The sequence below is a fragment of the Abramis brama genome (genome assembly GCF_963993115.1).
Source record: "Abramis brama genome assembly, chromosome: 12".
Taxonomy (NCBI): Eukaryota; Metazoa; Chordata; class Actinopteri; order Cypriniformes; family Leuciscidae; genus Abramis; species Abramis brama.
Window position 1 is genome coordinate 38,591,806 of NC_139974.1, and position 21,800 is coordinate 38,613,605.

The 21,800-nt window shown below is 36.3% G+C and overlaps 1 protein-coding gene across 1 annotated transcript in view; it reads right to left on the bottom strand.

Moving 5' to 3' along the window:
- Positions 1–21,800, bottom strand: part of csmd3b (CUB and Sushi multiple domains 3b) — a gene marked incomplete at its 5' end in the record, with an annotated part of 449,682 nt that overhangs the window by 305,249 nt on the left and 122,633 nt on the right. Inside the window, one exon of the mRNA XM_084131937.1 lies at positions 4,884–5,078. Coding sequence (XP_083988063.1) covers positions 4,884–5,078 — 195 coding nt within the window. The remainder of the gene's footprint in view (positions 1–4,883; positions 5,079–21,800) is intronic.

Below are 21,800 nucleotides of genomic sequence, written 5' to 3' on the forward strand. Positions count from 1 at the left end.
GTTGCACTTGGCGCTGCATTGCGCCGGGTGTAAGATAGCGCCCAATGAGTGCTAGTTGACATTTATTTGCAAGTTAATGAGAGTTAGTTGACATGTAGTTGCAAACTATTGAGAATTAGTTGGCATGTAGTTACAAATGAATGAGTTAGTTGACATGTAGTTGCAAATTAATGAGTTAGTTGTAGTTGCAAATTAATGAGAGTTAGTTGACGTAGTTACAAATGAATGAGTTAGTTGACGTGTAGTTACAAATGAATGAGTTAGTTGACATGTAGTTGCAAATAAATGAGTTAGTTGACATGTAGTTGCAAATTAATGAGAGTTAGTTGACATGTAGTTACAAATTAATGAGTTAGTTGACATGTAGTTGCAAATTAATGAGTTAGTTGACATGTAGTTGCAAATGTAGTTGCAAATTAATGAGAGTTAGTTGACATGTAGTTGCAAATTAATGAGTTAGTTGACATGTAGTTGCAAATTAATGAGAGTTAGTTGACATGTAGTTGCAAATTAATGAGTTAGTTGACATGTAGTTGCAAATTAATGAGAGTTAGTTGACATGTAGTTGCAAATTAATGAGAATTAGTTGACATGTAGTTACAAATTAATGAGTTAGTTGACATGTAGTTGCAAATTAATGAGTTAGTTGACATGTAGTTGCAAATTAATGAGTTAGTTGACATGTAGTTGCAAAATAATGGGAATTAGTTGCCATGTAGTTGCAAAGTTACTTGCAGTAAGTAGAATGTCTAAAGTGGACTATCGAAACCAAAGCATTTTTGTTAAACTAAAGAAAAATGATAAATGTTGCATTTGCAACTAACTGAAATCAGTTTAATCAGCTGAAGTACTAAAATTTCTAACTGAAACAAAACTTAAAAAATTTTTTTGAAACACATTTAAAAAAATAAATAATATATATATATAAATTAAATCTAATTCAAAGCATTAATAAAAACTATAATAGTATGTAAATAATACTAAAATAATGTAATCTTCATCAGATTGGTGAATCACCAATGTGTCAACGAAAAAAATCATAGGCTTGTCCATTTTTATTTTTATTTTTTGGTCAGACATGACAGGGACCTCATGGGCTTAAATTGTGCAGTTAGAGACATATTCTCTAAACCAATCAAGTCAGTGCATAAGCAGTCCGTGGCAAGAGCACTGCGTTTAAGAAGGGTGCGGGTGTCAGATCCGATTTCGGCAGTCCTGCTCAAAGTGGTGTGGGATTGATCAGGGATTTAGTGGTTAAGCAGGTGGTCCCTATGGTTGTCAAACCAGACATGAAGAGGGAAGGAGAGCCACGCTTGCTGCAGGCCACAGCCAGTCTCAACTCGTTCAGGAAAAAACAGCCTGTCAAAATTAAAGTCTAGCACATCAAAAGCCAGTCATTAAGGCTCATACCCTCAGCGTCAAATTATCAGCGTTTTAATGCTCCATGAGGAATTCTATCCGACAAAGGATAATTTTAGCCATTCCGCACTTCGCCTCGCTAAGAAGGATTGGTTTAGGAGCATAAGCATTAGTGGAGAACGGTAAAGATCATCCAAAGCCATAAATACGTACATGCATTCATTAGCGACATGATCGATTTGGTTAATTAACTGACTCGCATTACAGTTCCAGCTTCAGACTGACGTTATTTTCATCTCGCTACATGCTTGACCTTTAAAGGCACCAGTTTCCAGCCGAGGTTTTTGGACTTGTTTACAGCGAAGGCATGCGATGATAAGAGCCAACTTCATTCGGCTTGAGCCATCGGAGCAAACAGGAAATTCAGTGGCTGGCCTAAATGATGCCATTTTACATCTGTCTGATTAACAGAGCTACATTCCCTCAGCCGAGACACGACGGCCCATTTCGCTTGGGTTTACCAGTTTGTTATCCTTGACCTCTGCAGAGGACTGAGCCCATACACAAACATTTATTAGCAGCCAAAATGTACTGGACCAAATTAGTCCACTCGATATGTTAATAAAACATGCGGAGAGCTCGCCTGGAAGATGTCCAGAAACTAAATGATTTGCCTCTTGGTATGAAAAAGCAGCATTGATTTTGCTGATTGTTTTAAGGGCTTTTTTTCATTGCTCAGTTTAAAAAAAAAAAAAAATGAAAATGCTTAGGAAATTGTAAAAATGTCAATTCTCTAAGGGTCTCTAACTCTCTAATGAGAATATTTTATGATAAACAAGTCCCGCAGCGTTGTGCAGTATGAGATTGGGTGTTGACCGTATTGTTTGGTAATGTCTGGGCTAAAAGTTTCCACCCTGGCTAAATAAAACTCTCCGTGACTGTTGTTTGGGCTCGGATACCTGTGTAACAGTGCTGTCATGCCTATTTCACGCCTTGATACCACAGACTGACCAACTGTGCCAAAGGCATCCGAGAATGGAGATATGCACAACCAAGCAATTTTGAGAAACAAATCTTAAACCTGAAGTTAGAAACCGCTGACAGAAACATTTCAGTCGATACCAAAATGTCGAATATGCACTTATATATATGGGTAACACTTTACAACAAGATTTGTTGAACTAATGATGAACAATTCGGCAGCATTTATTAATCTTAGTTAATGTTATTAACAAAGGTTAACAAATGCTGTAAGAATGTATTGCTCATTGTTAGTTTGTTAATTAATGCAGTAACTAATGTTAACAAATGAGACCTTATTGTAATATACGTTATTACAGAAATATATAATAATCATCATCATCACCAATACTACTAAATACTTAAATACATACATCTTATTAAAAAATAAACAATAAAACATGTAATACATAAAAACGATTTATGTATATTTAAAATAGTATATATAATTAAACAATTATTTGATATTTTATTTTAATATATAATAACAATCATCATCATCAACAGCAATACTACTACTACTGCTACTACTAATACTACTAAAATACTTAAAGATATGTTATCACAATAAATAAACAATTCCAAAAACACATTATATAAAAATAATTTATATATAAACATTTAAAATATTTTATATTCTTTTATTTGTTTTTGTTTTTTTATATATAAGCATGATGATCATCAACAAAAACAATAATACTACTACTAAAATATTTAAATATATATGTTATTTAAAAACAAAAGGAATTAAAAAAAATATATAATACATAAAATATTGTTTAACATAGTTGAACTAAATTGTACATTTTCATTAGGGCAAGTACAAGTTCAAGAATCAAGAGCTTTAACGTCTGGACCTTCTTGAATTACTGAGGAATTATTAAGGAATAGGAAATAACTAATTTTAAATATAAGAAAATGTTGAGTCACATGGCACTTTAAAGTAGAAAATTCTGTCAAACTGATAAGGTTCCATATGCTCAAATAATATAAAATACTATGTAAACAAGTAATTGTTAACTATAGGCTACTACTTAATTGCAGTTATGTTATCAATCAACTTTGCATATGTGGATTATAGGTAAGGCAAAAACAAATAAATAAATAAACAAACTAATGGAGCATTCCCTGGGACCCTACTAAAAAGGTTCACAATTCAACCCCACCCCCCCACACACGCACACACACACGCACCCACCCACCCACACACACACACACACACACACACACACACACACACACACACACACACACACACTTTTAACCCAGAGCATTGATAATGCAATTAGAAGTGGAAATGAAAAGTGCCAGTGGGCCACAAATACTCGGAGTTGCATACATTACAGAGTTTTAGCATAACATTGACATTTGTGGAAACAGTATTTCTAAAGGTCTCCTGACTTAAGGTTTAAGTAATCTTAAATTAATGTTCACTGTAAATTGCCCGGGGGAAATAATTTCCGATCTGCTTTTATGTAAAAATCTCCTTTCCTCATAAAAGGGGAAAAGGCCAGATACCATCTAACACAAAGATTCACTTTTCGTCAAGGTAGAAAATTCAGAATGTTCTGTGATATTTTTATGAATATTCAATGACTAAATGCACTAATGCACTACCCAACATGCATTACAAAATGTACTGAAGTAGCCTACATTTAATGTGAAATGAAAATCACATCAATGCTACGGTACTGTATGCAATTCCACACTTAATCAAGAAAATATTCAAAAACCAAACCACATCAGACATAAAAGCGCTGTTGCTCCTTTAAGAAAGCACCAGATGACAAGTGCAGCAAACACAGTGGTCTGCTCCTCCATACCCCAGTGCATTCTGGGCCAGGTTGAGGCTCCACATTTTAGTACCTCAGGCTATTTTCTATTCAAGCACAGTTGGCTTTGCAATTTGTGTCCAACCAAAGCAAGCATGATCCAGACGCTGTAATTTCCCCCTTTCTATTAAACACGCTGGAGCAGAAACCGGCGCATGCTGTCTATGGAGAGATTCTTATTTGAGAATGGTCATGGCTAATGCACATTATAATTGGTCTGAACATGGGACCATAAATCTTGATACATTCACAACAAACACACAGAGTCCTGACTCATCTTTAATGCAGAAAACAATAGTGTGGGCCAGTAAAGTGAGGAATCAAAACCTGATTGAAAAAGTCAAAAAGATGCAAAAGGACCGCTTAAATGAAAGAATGGAAGATTGAAATACAAGGATAGGATATAAACATGGGAATGGAAGAGCTGACAAGAGCAAACATGTGATGTGTTTCTAATGCTCAAGAGGCCTCAGAATGAAAGGCTGCACCATTTTTAATCTTAATAACCTAGTGCCTATACGCTGGTATAGCCACTCGTCCATTTCTTCCCCCATACATGCACAAGCATCCTCAAGGACAAAAGAACACAGGAAAACATCAAAGACTCATGCAGGGAAACAGTGCACACACACACACACACACACGCACTCATGCACGTCACGTGTTGCTTACCTCTACAGATGGGCACTGGGAAGTCCCACACGGCGGCATTGCCTGCATTGGTCACACAGGTGAGCTGAGGGTGACCGTCCAGCACATATCCCGTCACACAACTGTAGCGGATCTTGTCGCCAACATTAAAGCGCGTCCCGTACTGGATGCCTTTGGGCGGGACGCCAGGGTTCCCACAAGAACTGCTCTGCAATTCTAAAAGAGAAAAAGTTCACTTTTAGCACTGTATTCGTGAGGTCGTACATATAGACTGCACAATTATATATAATGTCATTTATAAATATATACTGCCATCCTAAAGTTTGGGATCTGTATGTTGTTTTTGAAAGATGTCCCAACAAGGCTGCATTTATTTGATAAAAAAAAAAAATAAAAAAAAAATATATATATATATATATATATATATATATATATATATATTATATTTTTCTATATAATATAAAGTTATTGTTTTAGCAATCTATTTGAATATATTTCAAAATGCAATGTATTCTGGTCATGTCATCACTTGAATGATTGTTGAATGATCCTTCAGAAATCATTTTAATATGCCTGATTAGGTGCTCAAGAAACATTTCTTATATTATTATCAATGTTGAATGTTTATCACAGTTGTGCTGTTTAATATATATCTTTTTAACAGGGATCCTTTTTCTTCAGGATCCCTTGATAAATAGAAAGTAAAAAAAAAAAACAGCATTTGTTTTTTACAGAAATTAAAGGGGTGGTGATTATGATTTCACTTTTCTAACTTTAGTTAGTGTGTAATGTTGCTGTTTGAGCATAAACAACATCTGCAAAGTTATGAAGCTCAAAGTTCAAAGCAAAGGGAGATATTTGCTTTTAAAGAAATCGCTTTTTAAGGACTACAACAAACGGCTGGTAGAGACTACACGAGCTTCCTCCAGGGTTAGTGACATCACTAACCCTAAAATTTACATAAACCCCACCCCCTTGAACACGATTTATAGATTATCATGACAGAATATGCTAATCAATGACTAGAAGATAGTTAACTACACATAAGCTTCATAAATTCATCAACTAACCATTCAGAAATGTTGTCTACATGTTGTCACTTCTTCTACAGTCTCTCCATCTTTATGACTTCGGTTTAAACATAAAAGGCTAAAAGTTTTTGAAATATCCAGTGCATGTGTGTGTGAGGTAAAAGGACACAAGCTGTTGAAGCTCCGCCCCCTGTGCTGGGAGCAGCAGCTCATTTGCATTTAAAGGAACAGACACAAAACGGTGCGTTTTTGCTCACCCTCAAAAAGTGACAATTTTAACATGCTATATAAAAATATCTGTGGGGTATTTTGAGCTAAAACTTCACATACACACTCTGGGGACATCAGAGACTTATTTTACATCTTGTGAAAAGGGCATTATACCACCCCTTTAACATTATAAATGTATTTACTGTCACTTTTGATCAATTTCACTTCAGCCCTTGCTGAATAAAATTATTAACTTCTTTAAAAAATAAAAATAAAATAAAATAAATCTTACCCCAAACTTCTGTTCTGAATGACACTTTTTTTATTATTTATTTTATTTTGTTATTTATTGTTCATTTATTGACTGAGAAAGTCTTGGCACGGGAAGATTTCTCAATCTTGAGTCAGACCAGTTATCCACCATACATTTAAGAATGTAATTCACAGTGAACAAAAATGATTCTTGGCGCCATTACCAAGCCACGCTGACAAGCCAAGGGCTATGGGTGCAAAAGCACAACATTTTTATTTGAATTATTTGTTATTTAATCACCAATTCATGCTTTATGTCCTGGTTGGATCCGAACCAAGGGCAGAGCGGTAGCACTTAGAAATGAATGTGGCCCAGGGACTAGTTTAGGAAATAAAGAGACAGGTACATTGATTGTGCTGTTACACACAGCTTGGGCGGCACACGTCCCGCTAGCAGGAGGCCATGAATTCACTGATGACTTTTAGAAGGTTTAGACAAACAATTCTAACAACAGAGGCCTAGTTAAGCTTTTCATGCTGTTGTTTATAGACCTTAAACTGGAGACTTAAAACTTCTTTATTTCTGAAGACCCAACGAGCATTATAAAGGAAACCAGAGCGTACTGAGCACAGTGAATATAAAATATGAAACTGCATTTTTTTGTCTATTTTATGAATTAAATACTGATTATGCCAAGAATAGTAACAAACAGAGGATCTATCGAGCAAGATTAATTACTTCATTACATCAAACAATACAGCAGGAACATTAACCACACAAAATAAAATAAAATGGTTCTAATGCAACTACATTAATTATTTGCCAAAATGTTAATACATCATTTTTTACAACAATATTTGAGGATGTAATTAGCTGTTTACATCCCTGAGGCTTTGGTTTTATTTAAGTGTTCACACATGCTCAGCAAGTTATGGATTTCTAGCTAAAAGTCTCCCTCGTAATGATGTCTGGAGCTTCGAACATGTAGAATATAATCCATAACACAGCTAGTGTTTTTTAATGATTGACATAAATATCATAAAAGCCAATACGTCTTTAAATGAACATATAAGACCACTAGTTTTCTCACATAATGAGCTACATTATGCTTTCAATGCACTGGACTCATGGAAAAAGACATGAGACACACATTCCAACTGCTGAACAGAATCATATCCATGTCCTTACTTCTTCACTTGGCAACTCCTCTTAGTTAATATCCCTAATTACCGCTATGTCAGGATGAATTAAAAGACGAGCACTCCCTTCGCTTGTCAAGACGGTGACCCCTGATCTCAGGATGTTATAGCTGGATAATTTAAAGATCTTAGTGCTGATGGTTGGTTTGTAAATTGCACAAAAAGAAGCACAAAAGTGTGAGAACATCTCTCTTCATGCTAATCGTGTTGATTATAACCTGCTGACATTCACATTTGAGAAATGAGAGTTTCAGGAACAAGCATCCAACCGCCAACACCGCATTGGATATGAAAAAGCGTCACACTGGAGGGATTAAATAAAAAAGGATAAATGTGATAATCTTGTGTCAGCAGAACAGGCATTCAAAGCCCTTGAGGGCTGTCAATTTTGCCATTTGGAGTGGTGATGGATCACTCGCGTTTGTCATTGAGGCCGACGGGAATATCAATGAAACGAAAATGAGAGATCCGGTACATCAGCGGAAAAGACAACAAAAACCAGCCAACTGTCCGTTCCATGCTCTGTCATTTTAAGTGAGTGTCTCTATATTGGTCACAATACATTCGAAGCCTGGACACAGTGTGTTTTTAAAGGTGTACTCAGCATTTTTTCTCCCTTCATTCCAGCTCATCCTCATGTCCTAATGAGAGATGCCATACTGGGATCATGTGATCAGTCGTGCCTTGCAATTTGAGATAGATAGATAGATAGATAGATAGATAGATAGATAGATAGATAGATAGATAGATAGATAGATAGATAGATAGATAGATAGATAGATAGATATTTACTTTTAATTTGTACGCAACAACAAAAATAAAATAATAACATGGTGTACATTTATTCTATTATTTCAAAATAAATACAAAAATAATCATAAATAATCACACATTTTTATAATAATAAATGCTATACAAATTGTTTTATAAAATGCACTACTTTAAATAGCATACAACCAAACAATAATATAAAATAATAAAAATAATAAAATAATGTGTTTATTATTATCCAATATTGTACAGAATGCAATAATAATAATAATAACATTAAATAGTGTACATTTATTATGTAATTTCCACAGAATACATTGATATTAATATAAATTAATATTAATAATTTACTGTACAAATTGTATATTAAACATATTTTATAGAAGAAGAAGAAGCTCAATGTGCCTTACAAAAAACTAACACCTAAACAAAATAAGCAAGTAAAAAAATAAAAATAAATAAAACATATACCCATGTATTAAAAGCAACATGAGAATGAAGGAACCAGGGTCAACAGGACGGTCCAGAATGAGCATGAGGTCCAAACAAGCAAACGACAGGGACAAATGGCAGGACCTCAAGCGGAGAAGAGGAACACATGACGGACACAGCCACCAAACATCATACCTCCACCCGGTCAACACCTCTTCATCAAGAAAACAGGCTTTCAGAAGTAATTATCTGTCCATATTCCCCTTTTTGAAAATGCTTACTCATTACAAAAGTGTAAACTTTCTCTCCCCTGCTTCATATTTGCATAAAGCCTAAGCCATCCGACAGAATTCCAGGATGATTCAAGCAAAGGTTACAAATCTTCCAGTAATCTTGCTGATAAGTCAGTGTGACACAGACCCGCCCCGGGGAGAGTCTGGCCTTCTCCAGGGGTCTGAGATCAGTGACAGCGGGATAACATCTAAGCTTCACTGGCCCATCACCATCCTCTCTTCAGCCGCTAAAGAGTTTCTGTAAAAGATCAGCGCTGCCCTTCAAACCAGTGTCACCGTCAGACTCAGTGTCAGCTTCACTTAGAAATCGCCTCTAAGCAGTCTTTACTCGTGGAGTTCTCCGACTGATTCGATACTCCACTTTAGACTTTCCACTAACTATGAGTAACTATGTCAACCAGCAGTCGTCATAATATTAGTAGACTGTCTGCTTAATGTCTGCGAACACTTTATTTTGATGCTCCCCAACAGACATTATACCGACTATACAGATGTGGCCTTTAAAAATGCGCGTCTCAGAGAGAAGAATGCCGCGAGCACTTCCGAAATTCTGCGGGATCGTGCAGAAGGGGGATTAGGTGTTGGACGCAGGAAATACTAAAACCTGTAGATGGCAGTCGTGTTTCATGTGGCCATACTGAGTTGACGAAGTATGACGAAGACAATGTTTTCTTTTGCCAGTTACATAAACAGTCACATATTCTTCATAAAAATCCGACTCAAACGCGCATCATTTGTCTTATTTTTTTTTCTGTGTACTTACAGTAGAAGAGATGTGATGTATGATAACTGAGTCTTATAACACAATAATTTGCGAAGACCTTTGAAGAGACCGAGAGCATTTGCGCAATATCATTATCTTTAGTTCCTTTTTGCATCTTAACGTTTTAAATAGCTTTAACATGGTTGTAATGCGCTTTTCTGCATTACTGTATAGTACTTTTTATATTATCATGTTTCCCTATAGGCGTCGATTTCGGTGGGGACGGTGGGTACGCACCCACCAGATTTCGTCACGAGTCATTTTGTACCCACCACTTTTAACTTCCGTCCATATTAATTTGACTTTTGGTTAGATTTTTTTGACCGTTTTCAGTGGTTATGAGGAGCAATATGAGAGAGAAATTTGGTAAAACACAAGTCTAAGCACTAAGCTCTAAGCACAAGCACCACTCTTCTGAACCACAAACCTCCAAGAGTTTGTAAACCAATTGTTTGTAAAACATATTTAATACTTTACTTACAAATTAAAAAATTTTTTTTTACAGTGTATAAATAAAACGACATGAAGGAAGTTATTTCCAAAATGTAATTAATTGCACAGTCTTTGTTTTAGCTGCTTGTTTTAGCTGCTACCATGACACAGAGTCAAGAAATTACAACCACCCACCCCCCAGGTCTGCCGATTCAAACCCCAATGCTAATCGATCTCCTCTCAGGGAATCAAAAGAAAACCGTTTTTTCCTGTTTTCACCAGCGCGTGGGCGGGGTTTTAATCCCTTGCAGTTCCTTGTTTAAATGCTATTTAAGCAAATCTACTATAGCCTACACTTTAAGTTATTTCAAATTAATGTTTATAACTTAATTTGTTGATATCGCGTAACTTACTTTGACATATGTTGATATAACCAACTGACATTGTAGCCTAGTAGATTAGATTGCATGCCAGGAAGAGGCTTATGCTTTGTATTAAGTAATGAGCGTATAGCCGCACTCAAGCGCACGGCCGCACGCATAAAGCTTGCCACAAAGATCCGGTAAAAGTAATGATTATGAATGCGTCTAAATGTGTCTAAATACGCTGTGAATGTGTATTATACGCCGAGTTTCGGTTCATTTATGAGACGAACTCCAGTTCACTCGCCGGCGCCTCCAATGTCATGATTGTCTGCTATAGGCCTATATTTATTTACTTCTTAAATCCAGGCAATTGGTTCACGAAACATTGATTAAAATTAAGATATAATTAATACAAAATGAAATTCAATTTAAAGAAAGGCAGCTGTTCTGTTTGAGGTCTCTGTGAAAGTTTTAAAGCAGTCTTTTAGTGCCGCTTTCAGAGCGCTCACGTCCATAACCGTAAACTGACACGTTGTTTTTTCCCTCATAAATGCGAACACGAAAATTAAAATAAAATTAATATTATAATGTTTTTTTGTTGTGTCAGACAATGATTACCAATTTTTTCTCTCATATTGCTCCTCATAACCACTGAAAACGGTCAACGGAAGTTAAAAGTGGTGGGTACAAAATGACTCATGACGAAATCTGGTGGGTAGCCTACACGTACACTGTGTTTGTATTTCTTTAGAATATACTTTTAGAAAAAAATGACATAATTATGAATCAAATTATTATGAACAAATAATGAAACTGTGTCAAAATTCGACAACACAAAGAATGATAAAAAAGCGATATAACGCACATCTCAGGTTAAATTAATTATATAAAAAACAGGGAACATTTTGTAAAAGCAAAACTGATCAAAATGCGTAATTAAAATAATTGTATTATGTGTTACCAAATATTTAATACCACTTCCCCATAATGTTATAATTATTTTTTAAAACAACATGTCAAACTGTCAATCAGATACCTCTTATCTGGTCATTTTTATTTTATTTTAGAAGTCATAACTGTTGATCACCCTTTGTATGGAATTTGTGAATATGAATATTTAGAAGATTTACAAACTGTCGGCAAGACCGCAAACCAACCCCGGACATTCTGAGACTAACGTGGAAAAATCTTTATGCTTAATTCATTAAGACAGTTCAATTAAAATATTTATTAATAATGTAATGGCAAATCAGATGCGCCCAAAATATAAATGCTACGCGTTGTACTGCAACATTACCTCAAGAAATATCTGCCCAAGAACAATCACACAAGAAATATCTGCACGAATTAAGAATCTGGGTAAGTCGCATTATTTAAGCCTTTCATTATGTTAGGATGATTTTGTGTAGCCTATATATATAAAAAAAATACTGCTGGGTTTTTACAGGCAGAGTCACGTGTATTATGCTCACACTAAATTCTCTGTTGCACTTATATAAATGCGCATTGCATGCACAATCATCTTAATAGTTGTACAAAAAAGTTATGCGCTGGCAAGAACGTCACTATGCTGTTTTAATAAAAGCCATGTTAAATATTCTGCATGCACTCATCTCCTGGAAACCACAGCAATGACAAAGCATATAAAAATTCGTAAACGTTGTCCAATACCCCTTCTTGTCTTAAGACAATTTTGACGAACCTTTTGCATTTACAAATATTTTCAAATGTCTGTATAATACAGTAGCCTACTGTAAATATTTGTGTCTATTACTATTTATAATTTATATTTTATTGTGGATGTTTTCTCACAATCATGACGTAATGTGAAGTAAACTAAAAAATCTAATGTAAAGTTGTTTTTTATGCGCCACCTGGTGGATATTCTGTGAAGCGAAACACATTGAGGGATTTTTTAAGTAGGCCCCCCCCGAAAGCACTTGCAGAATTCTGCGAGACTATGCGAGACGAATTGCCGAATGCCGCGGGAGAAAACGCGCATTTCTAAAGGCCACATCTGTACTGTAACTCTTGTCAACTTATTCTACTAACCTGAACCCTAACAGTCTACAAATACTCTAATGAGAGTAAGCTGACATGTAGATGCTAAGTAAGGCTACTAAAATGTAATCAATAATTGTATCCCTTGAAACTCATCTTTGGTCACCAGAATGACATATTTAAACGTATTTTCCTTGAAAAAAAATTCTTCATGTCTTAAAATAGCTTGAATGTAACTCAATACCATTGCCTCATTTAGGTTCTATGAATATGCAAATGAGCCCCGCCTCCACTCACTCACTCAGCTCAGAGATCCACTCGTTGACGATCACACGTTGACGATCACACATTGATCTGATTGGTTACAAGGTAGTTTGTGACGTCAGAAACACCAGCGGTTTCAAAGCGTGTTTTTGAGACTGTCTTTGGTTCACTGCAGTTTTAAGGAGAAAATACTCAGCAATGCTGTCGACTTATGAATTTACACATGGTTTGTCTTAAAGCATATTAAAAACACATAGGGCCCTATCTTGCACCCAGCGCAATTGACTTTGTACACCGACGCATGTATCATTCCTATTTTGCACCCGACGCACAGTAGACTTTTCCCTCCACAGACGCACCTCGGTAAATTAGGGAATGAACTTGCGCTCCCGGCGGCGGTTCAGCGAAAAGAGGAGGCGTGATCCGGCGCAAACGTTCCCTGGTGCTATTTTGCAGTTTCAGAAAACAATTCCGCCACAGACCAGGAGAAACCTAGTCTAAAGTCAGTGGCGCGTTATTCAGATGCTATTTTAAGGGCGCATGCTTGGCCATAATGTAGCGTGTGCACAACGCACATACACTTTGCTTCTCTCATCTACACAGACGCAGCAGTTCACATTTTTGCAAACCATACATAATTACAAGGAAAAATATTCCACACGAGATCCGCCCACAAAGTTACTTGCGTTTCGCGTTTGATACTTGCGTTTCAGATCATTAAAATAAGGCCCATAGACCTATAAACATATAAACATCGACATATAAACGACATTAAAAACGTAATTTTCACCACAGAGGAACTTTAATTATAGTAAGTAGAATGTCTAAAGTGGACTAACATGTAAACGATTCGGATAAAACCAGGTCTCATATTCAAATGAATGTATCATTCAAGCAATCTGTATAAATCCATATCCATACAGAGAACAGCAAGTTCACAGTTCTGAATGGCTAAGAAGCGCTCACATGGGCTGTAATGAGAAAGTGCCAGAAACACTATTCTTTCATCTTTTCTAGTGATCTCACAAAGGCATCGGTTCTTCCCCGTCAAGATGCAATGCACAGAAAATGTTAGCAATAGCATATTTTGGGGGCAAGCGTGTAGTCATGTAAAATTAAACAATTTTGAGAAACTCAGCCAACGCTATACATTGCAAGGTTCATTATCTGTGGCGGCGGTATTCATGCGCGCAGTCCCTCTGGCATTTATTTTCTTTAGCAAGTTTGCATGAGCTGCAGAAACACTTTAAGGATTCAACACAGAAAATCTTCAAGGCAGACATTTTTAGAGAATTGTCAGAGAACAGATTTTTAAATTAATATTTCATCAGCAGTGAGGACAACTCGTAGATTTAAAAACCTTGAAATGTAGAAGTGGGAGACGTTCCGCGGGTTTACAATAAATTGAGGCTAAGCTAGTATCCTTTGGTTTGGAGATTCACTTCGGTATACATCTTCAGGTTGGAAAAACTGTAGAATTGTCTGGTTCTCTTATCAGCGGACCTCAGTTTGGACTGGCCATTCATCACCGTCCCGCTGCTTTAGACATGTGGCGCTGGGACTCGACCTGCAGATCCCACTCAAGAGTGACAGGGCATTTCCTAACCTCAATCTTCCATCTTTTGTACTAGCTAATATGTGGTCTATCGATTGCACTTCTAAAAAGCTGGATGTACTTTTAGATGTTTTTTTTGTTTTTTTTGAGTACCAAATGGAAAGCAGAAATCTCCAGTTTCTAGGTGGGTGGACAGCAAAGGAAATGGCTTATTCTTTTTTCATCTTTAAATAGAGAATCAGCGCAATGTTTCTATATAAACTGTCCATAAACTAGTGGATATAGATTATTGGTTGGGAGGGTTCATTTTAAAAATGTATTCCATTACAGTTACAAATTACTTCATAAAAAAGTATTCAGTGATGTAATCCAAGCACCACATTATGAAAGTATTGTAATCCGATTACTTTTGGACTCTTTTAAAGTGACTTGTATGGCTTAATATAACGTAAATGATGTCTCTTATTGAAATATGTCGTAGTTATTTAAAAAATCCACATTGTTTTATACATATTTTGGACAACTGGGGTCACCATTTTAGGTGTGCAGTGCGTTCTACGTCGATGACGTCAAATGGTTGCAGTCTATGAGCTTCTGGAGCAACCTGTCAATATTTTTACCGCAACACAACTCGGAATTTAAAATACTGATGTCATTTTCAGTCGAAGGGCAGATTGAATATAACATTGAATATGCTTGAAATACACAAGCAAAATGACAAGTTCATGAAAAATAGACATGCTAACAAGATTGTTCTTAGAGTCCACAGTCATATTAAGTCATGTGCTGAGATGAGCCCTCTCTGCCACTGTCATGGTAACAAATTAAAAATGTAAAGCTGATATCACAGATTTTATATTTTTTTCTAATTACCCAAGTGTCCTCTAAAAAACTACTCATGCGTGCTAAAATTGAGACGGCAATTTTCACAAACAGCTGTCTTCTCCCATCAGCACATGGAGGTTCAGCAGAGAGCTTGAAGATGTCCTCCAGCCCTTTGTGCGACGAGGTCCAAGAAGACCCGACTTCAACATGACGACGCCATGTGAGAAAAACAAACATCTCATTCCTCCGGAGGAAGAGTTTGTTATCCGGCAGCTTATGACGAGCAGAATACAACTCTGAGCTTTCCAGAGGCGACCGACCCGAGAGACCCGAGAGACCCGCCGCTGCCCTCCGCATTAGCATCCCAATTTGGTTTCAATACAGCCCAAGACTGAAGCCGAAGGGCTGGCTTTATTACAATGTGTTGCGACCTCGCCTCAGTGCTCTCTTGCGTATAAATTATTCCCCTTTCGGGGCAGAGAAGCAAGGAGCCGGTCCACTTACAATCCCTCAGGAATAATAAGATCCTTTAACCCATTTCCATCTACCAGCAAGGAGCAATGAGTGTGTTGATCTCGCTGTTCGGTTCTGGAAGAGGAATAATGGAGATATTCTCTTTCATTATCACAATTACGACTGCATGGCTAGATTGGACGGATTTCAGTCTCCCGCTGGACTCTCAGTCACACAGCTGAGATGAAGGGTGTACATTTTCAGTCGTGGTTCTCTCTGACACTATTTTCTCCACATTTGTCCCTAGACACATTTTTTTACAGGCATAGCAGACAAAGTGGGGTGGGAAAACAAAAAAAGAGGCCTAGCAGGCATACTTTCAATCATACTTTATTATTGAGATGGATGATACAACAAACTGGAAAGAGAAAAATAAAGGGGTCACTTAAAGCCTGACCAAAACCATCAAGGCCTTTGGTAAAGTATTGGTGTTTTGGAGGAGAGCACCACGAGATGATTCATATCACAAGCTAATGTTTTGAAAAAAGGCCAATTCACGCTAAGATGCCCTGCCTGACAACTGATCATCTCGGCGGTCTTTAGGGGTCGAAACGCTTTCAAAATGACCTAATTTAGAGCAAATGCACCTCTCTGAACTATCAAACTTCAATGTCGCCGGCTTGATAAGAGAAGCCATGGACAATGCGGCGTGTCAAAGGTTGCGAATGGGAGGGCATAATGGACAGAAATGAAAGCCTATTGTGGTTGATTGTTTGTGTCTTATATCCATACAGGACCTTGGTAGGATTATGGAGAGCATGCATCAAATAGTACACCACTCTAATCTATTCCAATCCATCACTAAACCAAAGCTTTGCACACTTTGATCATCCGCCTCGTGAGATCACAGGAACCAAAGGTAAGATTGCTCTTGTAAATAAATCCGAACAAAAGATGAAAGATGTGACCGGAGACTAAGAATATGTTCATTATTCGCCCTCACCCCCACCTCCCGTCCCCCGCGACCCGCCGGGCAGCTGTATAGAAATAAGCTCAGCGAATGCTTTCATAAACTTTGATGGAAATCTGACCTTGCTCCTTTAATGTCATCAGCGGAACCTAAAGATCAGCGGCGGCTGGATTGTGTATTGATCGCAGGCCTGCTCTGGTATGGGAGGGCTGTTCTCGCAGGTGTGGGCTAAAGGAGACAGACTGCAAACTAATGTGTCCCACAATCAGCGGCCCATCTTCAGCACAGTGCCATTTCCTTCCATTCTCATCAAAAACGACTCCAGCTGTCGTCTGATCTGGCTCCGGTAAGGACGCCCTCGCTTACCTCCTCTTCCTAATTGAGGTGCTTTCTGCACTCTGTGTAGGTGTAATCAATTAACTCGGGTTATTAATTATTGTTGCTGGTCTGAGAGTGGTGGAACAGCAAACATTTTTCTATTTCCTAATTATGAGGATGGAGTATAATTTCTGATTAAATGAAACCATCATCCGTAGATTATGTTTGACCCTTGCTAAAATGGAAATTGATATGCTGTTCATCCTAAAGTGATAAATGCTAGAATCACTGTTTGATTTGTAAAATGCTATCTTTCTATGAATTTATTTTTTGGACTTTATTAGCCCTGTGCAAGTGTGGGTTGATCTGACCACGATTTATCCAATTACCACAACCTTTTGTTCAATGTGAAAACCTTAGCTAATGGCTCTTTCAAATATGAAAATGACCATAATTCAACATTAGCGAGTCATACAGATAGCTACTGTGCTGAAGCGGGCGAAAACAGAGCCGGCGGCTCAGAGAACATTTATCTAGATCTAAAAGTTCACACTTAAAAATAGTTTTAAAAGGTTTTTCTGTCAGAGAGACAAACAAATCTGACAATTTCAATTCAAGATTCAATTAGACCACAACAGACCACGAGTAACACTTTACAATAAGGTTCAATTTGTTTCTACATCATTTTCTTTTTTCCTCAACATTTATTCTTAGATCCAAGGTAATTTCAACATTCACTAATGCATTGAATTGAATTGTACATGGACAAACAACGAACAATTTTACTAACATTAACAAGGATTTATAAATGCATTCAAAATATATTGTTCATTGTTAGTTCATGTTAGCTAATGCAATAACTGATGTTAAAAATGACACTTTATAGACCTTATAGACCTCGACCTTAGATGAGATGAACGTAGATGAAAATTAGGCTGTAAGGGATAGGCTTGCATTTTTTTTTTTTTTTACAATGGCGCATACTAAGGCCCTAAATCACGTCATTTTCACAACTGACAACTTTAAAACTGGTTTATAGGCCGGTTCAAAGATTCATATTACATTCCAAAAAGCATTTAGTTCATGACATCCTGTGCGTTATATGAAATATTCAGTTCCTATCCGACATCCCAGCCCTGAATTAATATCATGAGGCATGGGCTAAGGGAATGGAAATGAAGGATATCGAGTCTGATCATGGACCCCAGGAATGACATTTTTCACTGCAGTTATTGAGTGCTGTACGAAGACCTTGATGTCTACAGCAGCATGAATGTTAATGATGGACAACTGTGTTCAAAGGCTCCTGCATGTTCATCTTTCAGCATCTTTGAACAAATCTCAGGCTAAGATGAACTCTTGAAAATACCCTGAGGTACTGAGGTGATCATGTGACAATCACTGACTCTCAAACGGCTGCTGACTAGACTAATAATTTAACTTTTAAGCAATATCACAAGAAAAAGAGTACTTTTGTCTGAATATCTACAGTTAATCACAACCATGATGGTATTCAGAACGCACAACTGCGCCAAACTGACCAAAACAGAATTAATGCTTACGTTTCTCCAAGCAACAATGGTGGTGTTTCATTCCTGAATAAATATTTTTTTAAAAACTAAAACCATAAATATATTACTTGAAATAAAATTGAACTAAAATAAAATAACTGAACTGAAATTAATTAGAAATTGCTAAGGCAACATTGCTCGTTTTCATTTAGTTGAACTTAATATTCAAAAATACCTCAAATTAAAACTGAAATAAAAAATAAAGCTACTAAAAATGTCAAAAAATAACAAAATTACTAAACCTTTAAAATGAAAACAAAATCTAAAATTAAAAAACTAATTCAAAATATTATAGTATCAAAAGCAAATAGCAAAATATTACGACTCGCTCATGAATGCAGACACTTCTTTTGTTGCTGAATGAATCAGGGTTTTTGAATGAATCATCTGACTGAATGATTCGATGACTCACTGGAAAATCCCTTTGTCTTAATGCGAGTTATTTTTTATTTTTTTTTAAGTAATAAAATATTTGGTCATTTGATTTGTGCACTTTAATTCTAAGTAATGTCATGTTTTATTTATGCACCACTTGGTGAGTTTTAAAATGAATAAATAAAATTGCCATCACATAAAATTCCTCAGCTTAGTCTACATTTTCAGTTGTGTGCCTGTTAACCATTCGCATGTCTAAGGATGCCAAACCCAAAAGTGGATAGTTGTCAGAGAAACGTCGGCCCCCTGCTAACCAACATTTTTAATCCTTCAGGTTCTTCTGCTTTCACCATCTCCTGTGCATTAAAACGGCAACCTCTGCTTGTTTCTTTGTTGTTTCCTGTTTGAATTCTCAGGCATTCTCAAGAGGTTTTCTCTCCTTTCACTGAAGCTCTCCACATCTGTGCTCGATTCTCCTGCCTCCTCTCCTTCTAATGTCATTTTGAGCCTCCAATGCAGGCGAACCGTCTCAATTATCTTCTGTCTGCCTCTCCTGGCATGCTTGAGTTGAGTCCATCGTACAGCACTCAGAAGGTTCATGCCAAATTGGAAATCTCTGTATGCAATTAGGTTGGCCACTAAAGCATTCCTTAAATCTCCATGTCAAATAAATTTGACATGAATTTATTCCTAGCACAGCTTAATGGTAAAGGTATAGATAACAATATGTAAAAAAAAATCCCATTTGTGCAAAGCTGAGCGGAAGCCTTTTCCATCTTAGAAATAGTATTAGTTTGCAATTGAAATTAAGCTTTAGAAATGTAGGGCAACATCCACAGAGACAGTCAATTTCCTACAAAGCATATCAGGGGAATATCTGCACAATATTAGTCTTGATAAAAGGTAAGATAAATAAACAACATTTGTGACAATGCTTAATACCAGAAAATAAATATATTCTAACTTGTCCCTTGTTATTAAAGGTTATTAAAATGCATAGATTTAAAGCAGTAAGTGTCATTAAAATGCATAACTTTACATGCATATTAGCTTTTAATTTTCTAGAAGCACTTTTTTTGTAATCAACGTTATACCACGAATGCTGTTATTTGAGGAATAGTACTTGAGTACAGACAAATCAGGTGCATATCATTTTGTTTAGAGAAATTAACATTTTTATTCATCAAGGATGCATTAAATTGATCAAAAGTGACAAAGACTTTAAAATTGTTACAAATGTTTATTTCAAATAAATACTGTTCTTTTATACTTTCTATTCATTAATATTCAAGAATACAACACAACTGTTTTCAGCATTGATAATAATCAGAAATGTTTCTTGAGCATCAAATCATCATATTAGAATGATTTCTGAAGGATCATGTGACACTGAAGACTGGAGTAATGATCACAGGAATTAATTAAATTTGACAAAAAATTCAAACAGAAAATAGCTATTTAAAATTGAAATACTGTTTTTACTGTATTCTCGATCAAATAAATGCAGCCATTGTGAGCATAAGAAACTTTTTTCAACAACAAAACAATAAAAATAAATCAACAACCTCAAATTTTTGAAAAGTAGTGTATATCATGCTGTACTGTCAAAATCTGATGTGACTGCATGGGAAACCAACTAGAAACGGCGATCAGCACCACGGACAGCGCCACGCACTCTTAGTGCAGGAAAGCCCTGTTTCTCCAGGATTCCTATTCCCAACTCAGACCTTTGGGGGGTCACAGGCAGCGGACTGCACAGATTAATGCCAGTGTCTGCGAGGGAATAAAATGGGGCCTGGCCAAAAAATATATACATTTACAAAGAAAGAGAAAAGGAATTGGAGAAAGGGTACTTTATCATCGCCTCTTACTCTGCGTACCAAGTAAATAAACACTGCTGCATGTTAGAGGCTGAAAGATTGTAATCCCAAAGTAACCCTTTTGAGGAGATTCAAACACAATACTTGAGGAGAAATTTTGGAAAAATACGGTAGCAACATTTTAGGTTTTACAGACTTAACTTAAAATTTACAGTAATAAACCATATTTCATTATCTGATATAATGTTAATTTACCGACCTATTGAAGTATTAATTTCTGTTTTGTACCATTGTTATACACTGACAACCAATAATCACAGCAGTAATGAGAGTCACATGATCAATCAAAGCTCATCACAAGCAGCTCTTCCACAAGAAAGTTAATACTAATATATATCGAAGCTGCACAGTGTCATTCACACAAACACTAAACACCATCATGGTAACACACATGAAATTTTAAAAATACAATAAACATTAATTTAACAACATTAAATGTAACTTATACCATGGTCTGGGTGAATACTCGATTCTGATTGGCTGCAGGGTGTCCATTAAAAAGTGATAGAGGACACCTAGTAAACACCAAGTTATTGTTTGTAAAAACTTTAGATTTCGATTGTAAAACTAATTAAAATATAAACTAATGTTTTAAAAATGTGTTATTTGGCAAGTGACCATGGTATAAGCGGGTTAATGCCCGAAGAGGTGTCCATTGTCAGGTATTAATGGACTTATCGGACGGTTCACGCCTCGCCGTCGTCCATTAATACCTGACAATGGACACCTCTTCGGGCATTAACCCTTACATAAAACACTAATGTAATAAAAAAAAATAAAAAAAACTATGACGAAACAGTTATTTAAAAAAAAATACATCAAATGTGAAGTGTCACGCAGGGAATTGTGGGAAGTAAAGGTTATTAAAATGCATAACTTTACAGCAGAAATGCAAAGCTTTTAATATTATAGAAGCACTTTTTTTTGTAATCAATGATATACCACGAATGCTGTTATTTGAATGTCAATTTACATTT